Source organism: Heterocephalus glaber, unplaced genomic scaffold (assembly GCF_053883595.1).
Source record: "Heterocephalus glaber isolate CG9 unplaced genomic scaffold, H.glaber_assembly_v1.0 deba00000943, whole genome shotgun sequence".
Taxonomy (NCBI): domain Eukaryota; kingdom Metazoa; phylum Chordata; class Mammalia; order Rodentia; family Bathyergidae; genus Heterocephalus; species Heterocephalus glaber.
In genome coordinates, this window is record NW_028258175.1 from 14202773 (window position 1) to 14221622 (window position 18850).

Here is an 18850-nt window from a genome sequence, read left to right on the forward strand (position 1 = left end):
TTTTTTTTTTTTTTGGTACTGGAGATCGAACTCAGGTCCTTGCGCTTGTGAGGCAGGCAATGGAACCACTGAGCTAAATCCCCGGCCCTGACCTATGATGTCTCTAACTTACCCTTAATCCCCACACGGTGACCCCAAAGTCAGTTGAGAGCACGTCAACTGCCCAGCTCTGCCTCAGGTCACGGGCGAGGCTGAGGTGAACACCACCTCCTCCTGCTTGGAGATATGGCTCGAATGAGACCCTCGATCTCTCTCTGTGGACATTGCTGCTTTCCAGAGGGGGCAGGAGCACAAGACAGGCATCTCTGCCACCCTGGGCCCGGGGACGAAGCCCTCCCTACCCTTGGCTGCGGAAGACCGGCCAAGCACATGTGCGTGACTTCTGCCCCTCTCTACGCAGACACGGATCCTCGTGACCCACGCACTGCACGTCCTGCCCCAGGCTGATCGCATCGCGGTGCTGGCAGACGGCTGCATCACAGAGGTGGGCTCCTACCAGGAACTGCTCCGCAGGAAGGGGGCGCTGGTGGCACTTCTGGAGGGAGCCAGACAGTCCGGCGGTGGAGGAGACAGAGGTACTGGCTGGGCTTTGCTGATTCTGTATCTGGTCCTGCTGCCTGGGAGAAGGCTCCACAGTCCCCTGGTGTGACTGGAGTACCCTCAGCGCCCTCCTGTGGGCCGGGCTGGAAGCACCTGTGAGCCAGGGGCTGTGCGAGGTGATGCTGTAACATCCTACAGCTGAGCAGAGAGAAGGGATCACACGCCCAAGCTCCCCCGTGGGCACTTAGGTGCGTCCAGCCCGAGTCTATGCTCGACGCTGCTGCACAGACCAAGCCCGAAGGTCGTTGGTGCCTAGAAAGCTGCAGCATGTTGGCTGGGGCTCCTGCTAACCCTGAGGACACCAAGGCTGCTGGGCCAGCCGTGCCAGTGTACCCACAGTGAGCAACAAGTACAGACTGCGGCAGCTCATTGAACCAGTGCAGTGCCTCTGGGGCTTGGTGCTCTCATTGTCCCCACTTCACAGATGAGCAGACTGAGGTCCACATGGCTGATAAGTGGCAGCTCTGGGATGTGAACCCAAGCGACTGGACTCTAGAGTATGTGCTACATCATGACAAAAGCAAGGACTCGCACCAAGGTCTCCCCAGTTTTGGTGCTACCTCTCCTGGAATCATCTGCTCAGCACCGGCCCATCCTTGTCAAAGCCCTAAGTGTCAATTCAGTGTTCCAGTCCTGGGGCTTGAAAACGGAGCACACCTATTTGTGCTGGTCAGCTTTTGCTGTGACAATGCTGCATAACATACAACCCCCAAATCTCAGTGCCTTAAAACAGCAGTTGCTTTTTGTTCATGGATTTGTGCTTAACATGTTCATGATGGGGCCACAGTTCCTACGTCTCGCTGCTGGGCAGCTTGAACCACAGGTGGTACATGCATGACTGCACCACTTCTACCACCAGGGGCACGAGTCACCCCATGGGACAGTCATGATGAACCACCAATGGTTCATGCCAGCGGGAGCAGCTCTGCTGGCCCAGACTAGGGAGTGGATGGGCCTTCCTGGGAGACATGGCACCTGAGGGTGGAAGTTGGCCAGGAAAGAGCATTCCAGGCATAGGGTTGAGCAAGGATGTCTGGGGAGCCAGGGGAAATTGGCTTTGTGTAATGTCCACTGCTTTTTTCTAAACCCCAAGTGTGTAGCAGGTGCTGAATTATATTTGCTAAGTGGATAAGTCAGTCAATGGGGAACGAATGAATAAGGTTCCCAAGTGAACCCAGGGGAAGGGTTGGGAGGTTGGAAAGGCAGCAGGAGCCAGATCAGGGACACGGATGCTCTCATAAAGTGATGGTCGAAGCCAGCATCTGGGTCCTGTGGAGTGGCTGCCACTGTGTGATAGGACTCCCTTGGCCTTGCAGAAGCACAACCTGCAGCCAGCACCAGTGACCCTGGAGGCAGAAGGCCTGACCACAGATCAGAGAGGTGAGTTCGCTGCAGTGCTGGGCACAGGCTGAGATTTCTGTGGGTCCTACTTGTGACCACTGCGTCTCAGGTGGTGGAGTGTGGTGTGGTGCAGACTATCACAGGTGGAGCACCTGCTGGATATTCCACGTGCTTGGTGTGGCATGATTCACCAAGAGATATTTGCCAGTCTTTTGGCCAAAATGATAAAGTCTCCAGAGGGCCAGTTCACAATGTGAACAACTGGCCCTCCAACATGGTGGGCGCCCTACTGTGCACTGAGGACGGTTTGTCAGAGTTGCCTCGCTGCTGCAGTAAGGCAGGTGGGCTCCAAGAAAGATCCTCACCATGACCACAACAGCCTCATCCTTTATGCCTTGACAGCCAGGCCAGCCAGAGGACTCAAGTCCACACCCAAGGCATCACTGGGTGCTGGGCAGGACACACAGGCGGAGAGGGGGCCACCAGGAGGAGGTCCACTGTCCCCTGTTCTCTCAGCCTCCAGGGCACAGCTAAACTCACAGTGGGGCTATCTGTCGCAGCAGAACCTACAGCTGGCCTGCCTTATGGAGGGCAACCAAGTGAAGCAGAGGGCCAGACACTTGGAGCTGAAGTGCCAGGGGTCAGGGGACATGCAGGGGGACCGTGGGGGCTTCAGTCCTTGGGGATATCGAGGCTGGGTATAGCTCCTCCCTTCCCATCCCAGTGAGCCACCTTGAGAGCTCCCCTGAGTGCAACACAGGCACTGTTGCACAAGGATCCTGAGTGAGAGCAGATAGAGATGGATGGATGGATGTGTGTATATGGGAAGATGGACAGGGAATAGGAGGAAGGATGGATAGATGCACTGAGAGGTGATTCGTGATAGTATAAACAGATTGATAAATGATAAGTTGGTAGATAATGGATAGGTGATGCATCAAAATGGTAGATATCACCATCTTATAAGTGGAGAAACTGAGGCATGGGGTAGTTAAGTCAGCCCACGCATCCACAGATGAAAGGAAGATTCAAGGAGTCTTAATCAGTGCAAAACCGACCTGCTAGGTTGGGCCAACAAACATGAGGGTAAACATTAGGGACAGAACAATTGCAGCAACGTTTAGGCCAGACTGAGAACAATTCCAATTTTGGACAAACATTTGTTCCATGAAATGTCACAGGAGGAACAGGCTTGCTTGGCTCTGGGGTGCTGGATGGCGCTGAGCTGGCTGCCACATGGGGAGAAGGGCAGCTGACCCCCAGCGGGACTCAGTGTGTTAGCTGAGGGAGGGGAGGGGAGGAGAGGAGAGAACCTTAGGGCTCAGCGGTCCCCAGGGCCTGAGGGCTGGGTCACCCTCCACGGGAAAGATACTGACTTGTTCTCACCTCTAACTTACAGGTCCATAAAGCCAACCCCTACAAGGGGCGGTGGCATCTCAGAAGCCCAGGCGGCAGCTGCTCTAGATGGTCCCAGGGGGACAGGACAGCCAGGTGGAGAGGGCAGTGTGCAGTACGGCCGGGTAACCATCAGCCGCTCCTTCCCTTCCTGCTGTTGCCCCCAGGCCCGAGTCCGCCTCCTACCAGATCTAGCCCTGGCGCAGCGGGAGGGGGGGGGCGGACCTAACCTTTACTGAGCACCTACTGTGTGCCAAGTAAGATCCTAGACCTTCGTGTCTTTTAACCCTTATAACCATCCTTAAAAATAGATGGTGCTGGGCTGGGGATTTAGCTCTGGTTCCAGCGTTTGCCTCAAAAGCGCAAGGTCCCAAGTACAATCCCCTGTACCAAAAAAAGATGGTGCTGGCTCTATTTTGGAGATGAAGAAACTGAGTTATGGGAGAGTTAAGAGTCTTGTATGTATGACAAACTTGGTAACCAAGTCTAGGTCGGTCCAAATCTGAAGCTTGTGTTGTTTTTATTCTTCCATACTGCTTTGTCCATCCATCCATCTATCCACCCACCCACCCATCCACCTATCCACCCTGTCTTCCATCTTTATGTGCATTCACCCCTTTACCCATCCACCATCCCACCAACCATCCACCTACCTGTGAAATCATTTATTCAGCCATCCTCTCATCTGTATGCCTATCTGTTCCCCATCTATCTGAACACTCATCCATCCACCTACCCCTCGCTGACGCATGTATCATCTGTCCTCCCATCTGTTCACCCACTCATCCATCTACCCTGCCACCTATATACCTGCTCATTTATCCACCCATCCGTCCATCCACTCATTCACCCACTCATGCAAACATCCGCCTGCCCGTTCGTCCATTCATCCACCCAGCATTCACACTCCATGCCAGGCAAAGTCTGCCCTGTTGCAAGTTTCATGCTAGTGAAGGGGGCAGACAGTAAATGCTTGGACCAGTGATGGCGAACCTTTTAGAGCTTTGAGTGATCCAAACAGTCTGCTGGGTCACCCAGGCCATAGGTTTGCCACCACTGACTTAGACTGACTTCTGATCATGATGAGAAGAAATGAAGGGTGATGAAATGCAGCCCAGCTGAGGGTCAGGGCAGCCTGGATGGGATGCTGTCAGGAGCAATGTTTGTGGTGTCCTGAAGGATGTGAAGGAACTCGCCAGGCAGTGTGGGAGGAGGCATGCTCGAGGCAGAGGGAACAGCGGATGCAGAGGTGGAGGTGGGAGAGCTCGGAAAGGCTCTGTGACGCTGGCACATGCTAAGTGGGGGCACTTTGAGTGAGAGAGCCACAGGCAGGTAGCAGCAACGAAGCACAATTAGTTGATGTTCTCAGAAGTCCGCTCTGGCCACAGCCGGGCAGAGTGCTCCAGAGTGGAAGGACCGGTACCTTATACGAGCTGCTGCTCCTCTCTGTGCCTCAGTGCCCTCATCTGGGGAATGAAAGTGATTGTAAGCATAGAGATGTGTGCCTGTCTCATAGTAGGTGCTCAAGAAAGTGCTCTGAATCCAGAAGTCACCCCGTCTGTCACCATTAAGACTTCTGATGACCCACTGGGGACACGCTGGCAGAAGGGGGCAGCAAGGCTGGGCAGGGCCTGGAGGGGAGACGGTGCTCCTGGTAGGAGGGACTGAGAGAGGATGCACGAGGTTCCCTTGGCCTGTTTTGGGGGCACCTCAGCTGGCCTTGCCCTGACTTACCCCTCTCCTTGGCCCTGACCTCCACCTGTCCCGCAGGTGAAGGCTGCCATGTACCTGAGCTACCTGCAAGCCGTGGGCATCCCCCTCTGCACCTACACGCTCTTCCTCTTCCTGTGCCAGCAAGTGGCCTCCTTCTGCCGGGGCTACTGGCTGAGCCTGTGGGCGGATGACCCAGTTGTGGACGGGCAGCAGATGCAGACGGCCTTGCGTGGTTGGGTCTTTGGGCTCCTCGGCTGTCTCCAAGGTACCTGGTACCCATGAGCTCATCTCCTGCCTCCACTGAGGGGTGCTCTGGGCTCCCGTGCTCTCCCCGCACTGGCTCAACTTGTCCTCCCTGAGCGTCTGTGGGAAATACCCTGGGCCCAAGCACAGACCTGTGCTCTTAAGATGAGGCTGGAGGGAGCCGATGCTTGGGGAAGAGGACGTTGCTCTCCTGGAATCTGCCACAGATCTCCCAGCCGCTCCCACTTGCAGGGGCAGCTCCAGGCCACCTGCTGTGGACCCTTACTGCCCCGCTTCTGGATTCTTGACAGAACAAAGGTCCCTCCTAAAAGAGATCCCTGCCACTGTCACCTACCCCCTATCTTCCTGTCCTCTCCTTTTAAAAGGTGAACTATGTACTGAAAGAACAGTAGGTTCACATTCAGGTGTGAAACATAATGCAGACCTCCCTCCCGCATTCCGCCCATCACTTGGCAAAGTGAGTACCACGTCACACACAGGAATTGGCAGTGGCCAGGGCATTGGTCTTCTCGGGATTTGCCTAGTTTTACTCATGTGTATTTCTGAGTAATTACTCACCAGAGACAGTCCTGTCTTCTGCTTCTGAGCCTCAGTGCTCACATTGGCCATTTCTGCTGCCTACACTTTCAGTAAGATTTGTGATCTCCTGAATTCCTATTTAGAACCTTTTTATGGACTCAGATTCTTCTCTGTGTTGGTCATTCACGTTTTGGATCATCTTATTTAGCTGTGGTAGCTTTTTTTTTGGTACTGGGGATTGAACTCAGGACCTTATACTCGCAAGGCAGGTGGTGGCACCACTGAGCTAAATCCCTGGTCCTCTGGTAGCTTTTTTATTAGTGTCTTCTGTAGGCTTTTTGATTGTACTCTTTGGCTCCGTATCTGCTTACTTGTATCTTCTTGCCAAGTGTCTCACTGATTTCTTTTGTCATCTCCTCTGTCATCGTTTCAAATTCTTCGGTTGTGTGGCTTTTGGTCTTCTCCCGTTTGATGTTCCCTGGATCAGCTTTGGGGGAGTTGCGAGTTTCGGAGTCATTTTTTTGCCTTCTCATATTTTTATTTTTTGTTGTTTGTTTTTTGTGTTCAAGCTTGTGGGTTGATTAGGGTAGCAAGCTTTGTGGCTAGTATGGACACCTCTTTAGTTAATGTCTACTTTCAGCAGTGCCCTCTGGGTGTGGCTAACTATTTGCTGTTGCCATGGTGCCAGGATCCAATCACCTCCATGAGCTTGGGCGGACAGGTTTTAGTGTATTTGGCCCAGTATCCAGTTCTCCAGGTATGGGCCACAGTATGGTTAGTGACCCCCAAGGCAATCCAGACATTGGCATATAGAGAAAACCAATTAATAGCAACACCTGTGTCACCTTGGCTATAGTAATAAAATCAGTAACAGTGTCAGAGACAAACTAGATGTTAACAAACTCCAAGAACCAATAATGTACTGCCCTTAACCAGAGAAAAGAGAACTATAATTATAGTATGAACATTAAGACAAACCAAATATTAACCTACTGTTGACCTGCAGTAAATATCTACTAAACTTTACTTCCACTGACAATAAAAGTGTTAAGCGGTATTAAGTTAACTAGCTATCTAGAGATCCATAAAGCTTAGTAGTAAAGGTGAGGGGGTGGAAAAAGCAAAATTTGAAAAATTAATGGGATGTGGGATGGAGGAGAGAAGAGCGAGACAGAGTGTCCTACTGGAGAATAAATGGACGTTAGAAAGCAATCACAGAAAAGAACGAGCCAGAGTACAGGTGCAAGCACCCAGTGATAAATGGAAACGTACTGCATACCTAAACGGGCCGGTAGAACAATGAACAAGAAGAAAACCAGCAAAATACAGGAAAATGAAAGACAAAAAGGCAGAGAGAGATAGTTGAAAGGGGAAAAGAAAACTAAGGAGAAAACAATACCAAAAAAAGATTGTAAAAAAGTCCAACCCCCCAAAACCAATGAAGAGACTAATAATTAAAAATAGAAAAAAATTTAAATATGAAGTTGAAGAACAAATTCCTCTGTGGTTTTGAATGAGTGGCCTCTTCCCAGGTTCTGCAGTCTTGGAATCTAGTCAGTCACGATTTTCTCTGCCCAGCACTGGGGCCTGTGGGCATCTGAGATGCCCTTCCCATGCCACAGGCCCCTCTGTCCATTCACCCCAGATGGTGGTTGCCATTCAGGCCGGGGAGTGTCCTTGCTCACACTAGCAAGGGGGAAAGTGGTCAGCTCTCGGTCTCTGCTGGATGTTGGCTGCAGGGCTGGGGTTCAAGCGTACTGGTGGACTTAAAATTGAGGGGTCTGGTTGCTCCCTACAGAGGCCAGTGCCCGTGTCCTCCTCGGCTTGAGCTTGCTCTTCTCAGGGAGGTCTATGTCTGGCCACTCCCTTTCCGTGGGGGTCCCCTGTGGTTCTCTCATGGTCACTCTGGGCAGGTAACACTGGAGTCCGGAAGCTGCTGGCCAGGTTCATACTCTCTCCCTGGGTCTGCTGGGCCTCCGGGTTTACCTTCTCTCCCCAGGCATCTGCTGCCTCAGCCTGGAGTTGGTGGATGGTTGCATTGTGCACAGGGTGGTGTCGCCTGCTGGGTTTAGCCTCAGCTTTAAAAGATGGTTTTAGTCTGGTCTCCTGGGTGACCGTGGCCACATTGCCAGACTGGTCTGAGCCCATGTCCTCCACCCCTGGAAAAGGGGCACATGAGGCCTGAACACAAGGACCCCTCTAGTGGTAATAACTGGGAAACCTGCTCCCCAGGGCTGGCTGGATGGTAGTGCCTTTGGGCCCGTGCCTACTTAGTCCAGAGGGATCAGACAGGGAGCTGTCCACATTAGTCCAGCCCTGGGATAACTCAGGTTCTCATTTGCATGGGGCAGTCCCCTCTCATTACATGGCACATGACAGTGTATCAGTTTCGTAGGGCTGCTGTAAAACAAACTGCCACCAGTGTGGTAGCGTAGAACACCAGAAACATACCCTCTCACAGTTCCGAGGCCATAAATCTAGTACAAGGTGTGAGCAGGGCTGGTTCCATTGGGAAGGCCACAGGAGAAAACCCTCACTGCTTTCTCCTGGCTTCTGGTGGCCGCCAGCATCCTTGACTAGTAGATGCAGCCCCTCATCTCTCCCTGTGTGGTCATGGAATCTTCTGAGTCTCTGTCTGTCTCACCTGTTCTCGCAAGGACATCAAAAATTGGATTTCAAATCCACTTAAAGATTAGAATCTTTAATCATGTCTCCAAAAACTATTGCTAAGTAAGTTCATATTCTGAGGTTCTGGATGGACATGAATTTTGGGGACATTATTGAAACCTCTAAAAAAGTGGATCCATCGGGGGCGGGGGGGGCAGATAATCAGGGTGGCCAGATGATAAGATGACCACCCCAGGGCTGAGGGAGTCCTGCTCAAGTCCTGCAAGGAGAGTCTCAGGGGCCTCTGGGTCCACACTCTGACTTCCTCTCCTTCCTCCCCAGCCATTGGACTCTTTGCCTCCATGGCCGCAGTGTTCCTGGGCGGGGTCCAGGCGTCCAGCCTGCTCTTCCAGAGGCTCCTGCGGGATGTGGCTCGGTCTCCCATTGGCTTCTTTGAGCGGACACCTGTTGGAAACCTGCTAAACCACTTCTCCAAGGAAATGGATACGGTGGACGTGGAAATCCCGGACAAGCTCCAGGCCCTGCTGACTTACACCTTTGGACTCCTGGAGGTCTGCCTGGCAGTGATGACAGCCACACCCCTGGCCATCGTGGCCATCCTGCCACTGATGCTCCTTTACGCTGGGTTTCAGGTACAGGGATGTCAGAGAGGCTCCGGGGCCAGCTGAGGCCACCTCCGGCAGTCCCAGCTCTGGGGTCAGGACTGTGTGAGGGGGCTGCCCAGCTGAGCACATGGGTGGCACCTAGCGGCAGCACCCGAAGTAGTCTGTTCTTCTTGATGTCTGGCCTTGCTCCTGCTGCTGCAGGTTCCTCTTTTCCACTTATCTGGATACCAGGGAGTGATTGCAGTGGCTCAGAGACTATTCTGTTCAGCTCAGATCCTTTCCATTGCCAGGGCCAGAGACCAACTTCAAAACAACAGAATTGAATGCTTGCATTCTAGGGTGCAGTGGGCCCGGCTGGCACCAGGGCACTTACTGTCTCACATTATACTCAGTGGATCTCAGAATGGGACTCCAGTCTGGCAACATCAGGCTCACCTGGGGAGAGGGAGGGATGTGGGTTCTTAGGTCCCTCCCAGACCTACTGACTCAGATGCTATCAGAGTGGGGCCAACTGCCTGGCTGCTAACGGCAGTATTCTGTTGTGTGCTAGTGTTCAAGAACCACTGCTTAATGCTTCTTTATTTTGTGCATACACTTTTTTTTTGTGCTGGGGATCGAACTCAGGACCTTGTGCTTGTGAGGCAGGCGGTGTAACCATTGAGCTGAATCCCTGGCCCCTGCACATGCTCTTTTCAGGGGTGGGTCAGTGACCTTTAGCAGCCCTGTGCTCACATCATCCTTCATTAGCAACCCAACAAAAAGAACACTCTTCTCCGAGACAGGTGTGGAGGTGAATGCCTGTAACCGCAGCACTTTGGAAGGCTGAAGCAGGAAGATCTCAAGTTTGAGCCCAGCCCTGGCAACTTAATGACTTAGTGAGACCTGTCTCAAAAAATAAAAAGGGATGGGCATAGAGTTCAGTGTGAAGACCCTGGGTTCAATGCCCAGTACTGAAAAATAAAACATACTCTTCTCTAGCTCAGCATTCATAGGTCAGTCCCAGGGAAGATTCTGATTGGCTCTTTCTGGATCATGTGCCCATTCCTGAAACTAACTGACTCATTGAATAGTATATCCTGATTGGCTAAACAGGGAGGGCTGTGTGACACCTATATGATCAGGTCCCATGATTGACAGTGCCACCTTCCCAGCACCTCTCACCTATAGATCAGACATAGAGCAAAAGAAAACACTGTCGTCACACAAATCCCTGGCCACCACTGTCCTCCGAAGTGACCCTAGGTCTTCTCTAAGTCCTCTTGCCTTGGGGCAGGGCTGTTTCTCTGCCACTTACTGTGGAGCTCAGAGAGCTGCTTTAGCCCTCAAGCCTTGGGTGCTCTCACCTGTCAGCCATGAATGAGATACTGTTTGTAAGGATCCTGGCGCTATAGCTTTCTGCCTGTCTGCCAGCTGCAGTCAGCTGTGTCAGCCAATTAACAGGTACTGTGCATCAGCGGAGCATGTAACTCTTGAGCAGTGAACTGTCTCCATTGCTCATTATGGGTTTGATCCCACAAAGACCTATCAAAGACCTGACCTTTGGTGTCAGAGTTTGCTAGTGAGAGATTTCGACTTGGTTGATAGTTCCTTGACTCTGGCTTTTAAATAAATACCACACCAAGATGATTTCTACAGAATCCTGAATCTGGAATGTAGGGCATTGGAGGTTTTCAGAGCTCCCCAGGTGATTTTTTAAAAGAATCATAGAACTCTGATTCTGGAAGGAAACTGGAGCTCCGAGAAGGCAAGCAATTGGCCCCAGGTCACACAGCAAGCTGGTAACTGAGTCTGAACCTCCTGGACTTGGGGCTCCCTGTGCTTCTGAAAGTTACCTCTCTGTCTCTGGCTTCTCCCTTCACTCTCCCACCCATCTCCTTCAGAGCCTGTACGTGGCCACTTTGTGCCAGCTGAGACGCATAGAGTCAGCCAGCTACTCATCCGTGTGCTCCCATGTGGCCGAGATGTTCCAGGGCAGCGCAGTGGTCAGGGCATTCCAAGCCCAGGACCATTTTGTGGCTCAGAGTGACGCTCTCATGGACATGAACCAGAGGGTCAGTTTCCCACGCCTGGTGGCTGACAGGTAGGCAGAGAAACCCCTGTGATCCACCTGTGTCCTCAGAGTGGTCCCCAAGATCTTACTGTGTGGTCAGAGAGGTCAGGTGGCCCCTTCAAGGTCAAAAGAAGGTTGGGGAATGAGGAGGAGCCTGGGTCCCATGGGCCGTCTCGGGACTGCACTGCGAGCACATGGACCCCAGCCGGAGAGGTCCCCACCAGCAGTGGCAGGAGGTGTGGGAAGGAGACTCCATGGCCGGGCAACTGGTCCATGCCTTGTTGACAAAGTAGCTGCTTAAGCTCTTGAGTACAGACAGATGCAGGTTCTAATCCCAGCTTGGCTGCTTAGGAGCTGGCTGATCCTGGCAAGTTGTCTGACCTCTCCAAGCCTGAGCATCATCTGGACTGGGCTTGTGCTCAGAATGGCTATGAGGACTACATACATACTCATGGGTAATATTTGTAATGTGGCTACTACATGCCGGGCACTGTTCTGATATATATATATATATATATATATATATATATATATATGTAAAATTTTATTTTTACTGTACTAGGGATTGAACCCAGGGCCTTTGCACTGAGCTACATCCCCAGCTCTTCATTTTGAGACAGGGTCTCACTATGTGGGCCAGGCTGGCCTCACACTTGGTGACCCTCTTGCTTCAGCCTCCTGAGTAGCTGGGATTATGGTGTGTGCCACCACTCCCGGCAAAGCAGGGAGTTTTAACTGTTTTATTCACAGCCTCATCTCCAGGACCTCCACCATGCCTGGCACGCAAGTGTCCAGTCCAGTATGTATCCCATAAGTGAATGGATGTTGAGTGGATGGCAGAGCAGGGACTCAACAAGAGGGTCCATATTCACTCATCATCCACTAGATCCCTCGAGCACCTGCTATGTGCTGGGACCTGTACAGGCCCTAGAGATAATGCCAGGAGTGAGTCAGACAAGACCTGCCAAGCTCTGATCTCCCAATGGAGCTTAAACAGTCGATGACCGATTACATTTTAGTCATAAGAGATGGCTGCCACAGAGGATGTCACCAGCACTGTGTTAGAGGAGAGGTAACAATGGAGGTGACCTGCAATGAAGATGATGTTGGCCACATGAAGGAGGACACATTCAGGCCAGTGGACAGCAAGGAGATGTGCCCGGGCATATCCCAGGGACATGACAGCTCTCCTGAGCTCTGCCAGGCAAGCAGGACAGTGTCACCTGCCCCTACTCACCTAGCTCAGGCAGGACGACACCACTGCTGGGTGCCCGTGGGCACAGAGCCACTGTGAAGGCAGTCCTTATGCGCAGAGCAGTGGGTCCCGGCAGATGAGGGAACCTGCAGACCCTGTGCCCTGCTTCCCTTTGCAGGTGGCTCGCTGTCAACCTGGAGCTCCTGGGGAATGGCCTGGTGTTCGTGGCTGCCATGTGTGCTGTACTGAGCAAGGCCCACCTCAGTGCTGGCCTTGTGGGGTTCTCTGTCTCAGCCGCCCTGCAGGTAGGTACCCCAGAAGAGGGCCTGGAGTGTGTGTGTCTGCTCAGGCAGAAGGCACCAGGAGGGGCCCTGGAGGATGTGGCTGGGGAGGACCTCATATGGAAGGTGGGGCTGGAGAAGGGAGCCTGTAGTAGTCCCTGGGGATGGGGGCAGCCAGGCTGGGCAGGGCTGGAGCCTGAGGTGGCTCCGTGTGTGACAGGAAGTCAGCACAGGCCCAGCCTCACAGGTCTGGATCCCTCTGGATGTCCTTGAGAGGGCGGGCTAGGCACCCTCCTGGCCCTGTCTCCCCTCCTGTATCACCGTGCTCTGGACGGACTGGCATCTGAGACTCCTTCCTGCTCTGCACATTCTGGTTCTACTGAAGGAAGGGAGGGGTCCTATTGGCTGAGGCCAAATCCCATCCCTCTGGCCCAGGAGGCCTAGGTCCTCCAGCCACCCTGTTCCTAAGTTCCATCCTGATTCCCTGGGTCCTGTCTCCCAGGCCCTGCCTGGGGATGGGGACTCGCAGATCCAAGGTGAGGCAAGCCTGTGATGTCTTATTGCACAGGTGACCCAGACCCTGCAGTGGGTGGTTCGAAGCTGGACAGACCTGGAGAACAGCATGCTGTCGGTGGAGCGAGTACAGGACTACGCTCACACGCCCAAGGAGGTGATGGATGGGACATGGGGAAGGAAGTGGACCCAGGTCCATGCTGCAGGGGCTTTGGAGTCTGCACCCTTTTCTGTCCCACTAAGCCCACCAACTGTCAGCTGCCTCATAGGGTGGCAGGGATGGCTAACAGCATCCAATCCTGCTTCCTAGTTTGAGCAAGGCACAGCACTACTGGTCTCAGTGAAAGGGGGCATGGAGAAACGGGCCAGGTTATGCAGCAGCCACGGGAGATACCATCCCTGCAACATAATTGCAACAGTGTGGGATCAGATACATTGTAGGAATAGAATAGCAACACTGCAGCAACACGACTAGCCCGCTATAGCTTTACAGCAACTGTGATAGCAACAGTACAGTCACAGAAAGGAGCATAGCAGTATACTGGGTTTTTTCATTAGTACATGTTTACAGTATATAATACATTCCTCCTGGGAAGTTGGTACATGTACATAACACATCTTATTTTTTTTCATCCCCTCTCATCTTTCGGTTCCCTTCCCTTTTGCAAGAGATCTGTCTTCCTATTTCTACTTACTTTTTATTTATATTTTGAGTTTCTCACATAGAGAAACCATGTGACATTTAAGCTTATGTGTCTGATTTCTTTCACTTAACTAATACAATATTATGGTCTCAAGATGCATCCATTTTCCTACAGATGACTCGTTTGTCCTTTATGGCAGAGCAGTACTCCATTGTGTACAAATACATGTATGCTGACAGAGACTGGGTTTACTGGGAGGATCAGCAGCGATCCCACAGTGGACTTAGTCTGGCACACTATGGACACTCAGTACGTGTCCACTGCTCTTCTGGTCCCCATTTCAAAGATGAAGCCAAGGCTCAAGGGGGTGGAATGACCTCTTCTAGGTCCAGGAGTAGCACAGGGCGGCGCTGGCCTCCACACCACAGTCCCTTCCCCTTTGCAGAGAGTAGTTTTTGACAATGAACTGCGCCTGACGCTAGTAAGAGATAAAAGGTGTGAGGCCGGGAACTGTTTTTAACATTGCTGTACTCTCTGCTTTTGGGGTTTACTTTCTACAACAGCCCTCTAAAATGTCAGAAAAGATCCCCACTTTGCAGAAGAGATCGAGGCGCAAAGAGCTAGGCAGGCTCCTCTGATCCAAGTGCCCTCCTGCTCCAGGCGCCCTGGACGCTGCCCGCCTGTGCAGCCCGGCCGCCCTGGCCTCGAGGCGGACAGATTGAGTTCCGGGACTTCGGGCTGCGACACTGGCCAGAGCTGCCGCTGGCTGTGCGGGGCGTGTCCTTCCAGGTGCACGCAGGAGAGAAGGTTCGAGGGTCTCTCGGGGTGTGCTGGGGCGGCACCTCGCAATCCCCCGCTTGCGGAGCCAGCCCTTCTGCCCTGAGCTCCCCACCCTCTACTCTGCTGCCCTCCCCACCTACCGGGCGTCCCCACGTGGGGAGGCTTCTGTCTGACCCCCTTCCTCTGACCTCCGCTGAACACCCAGCCTGTGCGGGGCAGCACTAAGCATCCTGCCCGCCCCACCGGGTTGCACCGTGTGGGAATATCAGTGCTAACCTCGGCGTGGCTGTGACGTTTGAGTTAGCACCCAGGAAGCGGTAGACAGAGCAAGGGCTCCAGGACTGTGGCTGATGGGCTGCTTCATCATCACTGCCCTGCTTATCTCACAGCCGCCCCAGGAGGAGGCAGGCACCAGCGTTACCCCGTTTCACAGACGCCTGGGGCCCCTCCATGGGACCCTCTTCCCTCCCCACCTGCACACAGCTCCCACCTCTGCCCGCCTTCCTCTCCCCACTCCTTGCATCCCGCCGCCTCCACCTCAGTCTCCGGGATCTGCACTTGAGCCCGTCATTCCCCCGGCTCGGGCTTTTACCAGTTCCTCGCTTCCCTTGGGGTAAACTGAGTTCCTGATCTTGACATTCAGAGCCTTTCCCTCCTCCTCCTCCATTGCTCTGCCAGGGCTCAGCCAAATTTGGGGAGCTGCTGGCTCTAGGCCAGGTGGGCACGGGATGCTGTACGCTCAGGGGGGTGTAGTCTCCCCCTTGCTGAACTCCTACTCATCCACTTGTATTCCCCTCCTCCGGGAACTTTCTCCCCATCCCAGGCAGCACGAGCAGCACCCTCTCACCGAGTCCTGAGCTTGTGCAGAACCCCATGTTTACTCTGAGAGTGAGCACTCGGTGTCTATTCCTCGTGCTGAAAAGCATGCCTGTCATGCGGGGAGGGGTGGAGTGGGGACTCGCGGGTCCGTTTATGTGTTAACCAAGTGGCGCTGACTCCCCACCTGTGTCTGTGTCTGAGGGCCCCACAGTAGCAACAGCGAGAGGGTGAGGGACAGGCAGAAGGACAGACAGGTGGGCGGAAGGAAGGGTGGGACCCCCAGGAGCATGGATCGGGGGTGGTGGGTAGGGTGAGAGGGGATGAGCAGCAGGAGGAAAGGTGAGGGAGGACGGAAGGGTGCGGAGGGAAGCAGGCGCGGGCTCGGGAGGAAGGGGGCTGCTGGCGAGGGCAGGAAGCGTGGAGGGAAGAGACGGGCACTTAGCACGAGGAGCAGATGCACAGACCTCCCAGATGGATGCCCGCGACCCCTGGGCCGTGGCTTGCCTTCCTCGGGTCACCCCAGGTCCTGCCCTCCTGTCCCTGGCAGGTTGGCATTGTGGGCAGGACAGGGGCTGGGAAGTCTTCCCTGGCCGGGGGCCTGCTGCGGCTCCAGGAGGCAGCCGAGGGCGGCGTCTGGATCGACGGGGTCCCTATCACCCAGGTGGGGCTGCACATGCTGCGGTCCAGGATCACCATCATCCCGCAGGTGAGGTCTGGAGCGGCTGGGCAGAGCCGGGAGGGTGGCAGGTCCTGCTCTGATCCCCCACCTCTCCCCAGGACCCCGTGCTCATCCCCGGCTCTCTGCGGATGAACCTGGACCTGCTGCAGGAGCACTCAGATGACGCCATCTGGGCGGCCTTGGAGACAGTGCAGCTCAAGGCCTTCGTGGCCAGCCTGCCCGGGCAGCTGCAGCACGAGTGTGCGGAGCACGGCGAGAACCTGAGGTGTGGGCCCATCCTGGGGAGGCAGGCAGGGGGAGGACAGCCGGGACCCTCAGGACCGACATCCACTCCCCCAGAGCATTGGCTGACCCTTCTGTTAATAACTCCTTGATGCTCCAGCCCTTATCTGCAATTCCCAACCCCAGCGCACTCTCTGAATACCTAGGTTTGTTTTTTTTGCTAAATTAGCTTTCAAAATTTGATGGCAGAACTCAACCTTCACTGACATAGGTCTGCTTATCATCTCTATCTTGTTCAGGGTTTCATTTTGCTACAAAAATATTGTGCTGGATGTTGGACACTGACCTCACTCTCCCTGGGCTGGATATACCCTTCATAAAAAAAAGTTTTAAGTGTGGTAAAATACACAGAGCATCACACTTGGCATCCTGCTCCCCTTTAAATACGGTGTTTAGTCAAGACTGGGACATGGCATTGCACCTCCAGGCGGTTCACATATCCAGCAGTGGATCCACCAGAGTATCCTGCCCAGTGACGACGTAGCCATTGAGGTTTGCCTAAGTCTGCTGGGTGAGGGTGACACGCTTGTTAAGTGATGCAGGACTGTATGTTCACACTGTCGTGTGACAGATCTCCAGGACTCTTCTCTTGCAAAACTGAAACTTTGGCCGGGGATTTAGCTCAGTCGTTCCGCTGCCTGACTCAAAAGTGCAAGGTCCCAAGTTCGATCCCCAGTACCAACCCCCCCCCCCAACAAAAAACAAAAAAAAACCCCAAGTAAAAAAAACTGAAACTCTGTATCCACTAAGCACATGCTGGGCAAGTGCTCCACCGCTGCGCTCCATCCCAAGCCCTGCCCACTGACACCACCTGCCCATTCCCCTCTCCCAGCCCACCGCCACCCTTCCTGTCTCTCAGGATCCCAGGAGCTTTATACGAGTGAAGTAAGATGGTGTATCTTGCACCTGGCTTATTTTACGTAGCAAAATGTCCTTCAGGTTCTTCCATGCTGTAGCACAGGTCAGGATTTCCTTCCTTCCTTGAGGCTGAACATTACTGCATCGTATGGAGAGGACACAGTTTAGCCATCTGGCAGTAGACCCGTGGGTGGCTGCTCCCTTTCGACCACCATGAATAAGGCTGCCGTGAACACGGGTGGACAGGTGTATGGCTTGTGAGAAGCTATATGTTCTGAATTCGTAAACCCACCTGACCCTAGGGTGGCAAGGCGGGGACCGTGGACCTCAGGGCTTCCGCATCAGACAGGCCACGTGGCTGAGGGGTGGGGCTCAGACTGGCTCAAACCCAGCCCCCCCCGCTTGGTGTTGCGGATCCATGGCCGTTACCTGATCACCTGGGCCTTGGTTTGCTCGTCTGTAAGACAGGGCCAACAGTACCTACCCAGGTGAGGAGGAAGTGAACTCATATCTGTGACCCAGCGAAACCCTGCCTGGCACAGACGAACGGCAAGTGTTCCTCTGACTGCCCCAAGCCGCCACCTCACCGCTTCTATTGCACCGGCTTGGAAGCCGAGCCCCAGCTTGCTGACCCTGCATGGCCCAAGCAGGCTCTGGGTCTCTGAAGAGAACTCACGCCACGGAAGAATGGTTTGCTGTGAGAGAAGCAGGTGGGAGAGGAAACAGTCCCAGCCCCCCACCCCAGAGGCAGCGTTCTCACTGGCCAGGACCGTGGTCCTCGACGTGCCATCTGTAAGAAGCTGTCGAATGCCAAGGGCTTCCTGTGTGTCAGGGCTTAGCTCACCTTCGAGCCTCAGTGCGGAAGGAGCCATCAGCAGCATAGACTCTGGAGTCGGAGGTCCTGGGTTCGAATTCCACCTCCCTCACTGTGACCTGTGACAAGCCACTTAGCCCAGCCCTTCTCCCTTCCGCCTCATACAAAAGGACAGAACAGTCTCCGCTTCGGTGGATGCCATCTACATAAGTGCTAGGAATGTGTCTGCCACATGAGCCCAGAACAGAGGAAACGAATAGCTTTACGCGTGGGGAGCCTGAGGCATGAAGGGTCCGGATCCTTCTCTGAAGTCAGCCTGCTCGAAGAGGGTGGGACGGGGATTCCAAGGGCGCTGTGGACCTCAGACCTTGGGTGTGGGGATGCACAGGAGCCCCCGCTTCTGCAGCTGTCCCAGGGACCGGTGCATAGGCCTGCCCTGTAAATCATGACCTGCAGACACACATCCGGCCTCACTTCCCCTTCCTTCACAGTGTGGGCCAGAAGCAGCTCCTCTGCCTGGCACGGGCCCTTCTCCGGAACACCCAGATCCTCATCCTGGATGAAGCCATGGCCGCAGTGGACCCGGGGACGGAGCTCCAGATGCAGGCAGCCCTCGGGCACTGGTTCGCCCGGTGCACCGTGCTGCTCATCGCCCACCGCCTGCGCTCCGTGATGGGCTGCGGCAGGTAAGGGCTAACCTCCGCCGTGCAGCGGGGGGTGGGTGGGCGTGTGTGTGCAGTCCCTGTCTTCAGGCCCTCACATGGACCACGAGGTACCCACCCACTGTGCAGGTGGCAAGACCGAGGCCCCAAGGGGGAAGGGATGGGCCCAGGACACATTCTTCCAACGTGCTCTTGGGGCCAGGGAGCT

At 54.2% G+C, this 18850-nt stretch overlaps 1 protein-coding gene across 10 annotated transcripts in view; it reads left to right on the plus strand.

Moving 5' to 3' along the window:
- The window catches only part of Abcc6 (ATP binding cassette subfamily C member 6), a 52840-nt gene that overhangs the window by 26701 nt on the left and 7289 nt on the right, over nucleotides 1-18850 (plus strand). For 6 of the 10 annotated variants that reach the window (XR_015450501.1, XM_087209186.1, XM_087209183.1 and 3 more), the window contains 12 exons: nucleotides 401-575; nucleotides 1917-1980; nucleotides 3341-3461; nucleotides 5107-5314; nucleotides 8782-9092; nucleotides 10946-11145; nucleotides 12489-12615; nucleotides 13160-13261; nucleotides 14409-14555; nucleotides 15895-16053; nucleotides 16125-16291; nucleotides 18472-18666. Coding sequence is in view for 8 of the 10 variants with exons in the window: in XM_087209186.1 (XP_087065312.1) it covers nucleotides 401-575; nucleotides 1917-1980; nucleotides 3341-3461; nucleotides 5107-5314; nucleotides 8782-9092; nucleotides 10946-11145; nucleotides 12489-12615; nucleotides 13160-13261; nucleotides 14409-14555; nucleotides 15895-16053; nucleotides 16125-16291; nucleotides 18472-18666 (1976 nt within the window). In the remaining 2 variants the exon portion in view is untranslated. Of the gene's footprint in view, nucleotides 1-400; nucleotides 576-1916; nucleotides 1981-3340; nucleotides 3462-5106; nucleotides 5315-8781; nucleotides 9093-10945; nucleotides 11146-11466; nucleotides 11630-12488; nucleotides 12616-13159; nucleotides 13262-14408; nucleotides 14556-15351; nucleotides 16054-16124; nucleotides 16292-18471; nucleotides 18667-18850 lie in introns of those variants that run through there. The other 4 variants (XM_087209188.1, XR_015450502.1, XM_087209187.1 and 1 more) reach the window with 4 other exon arrangements.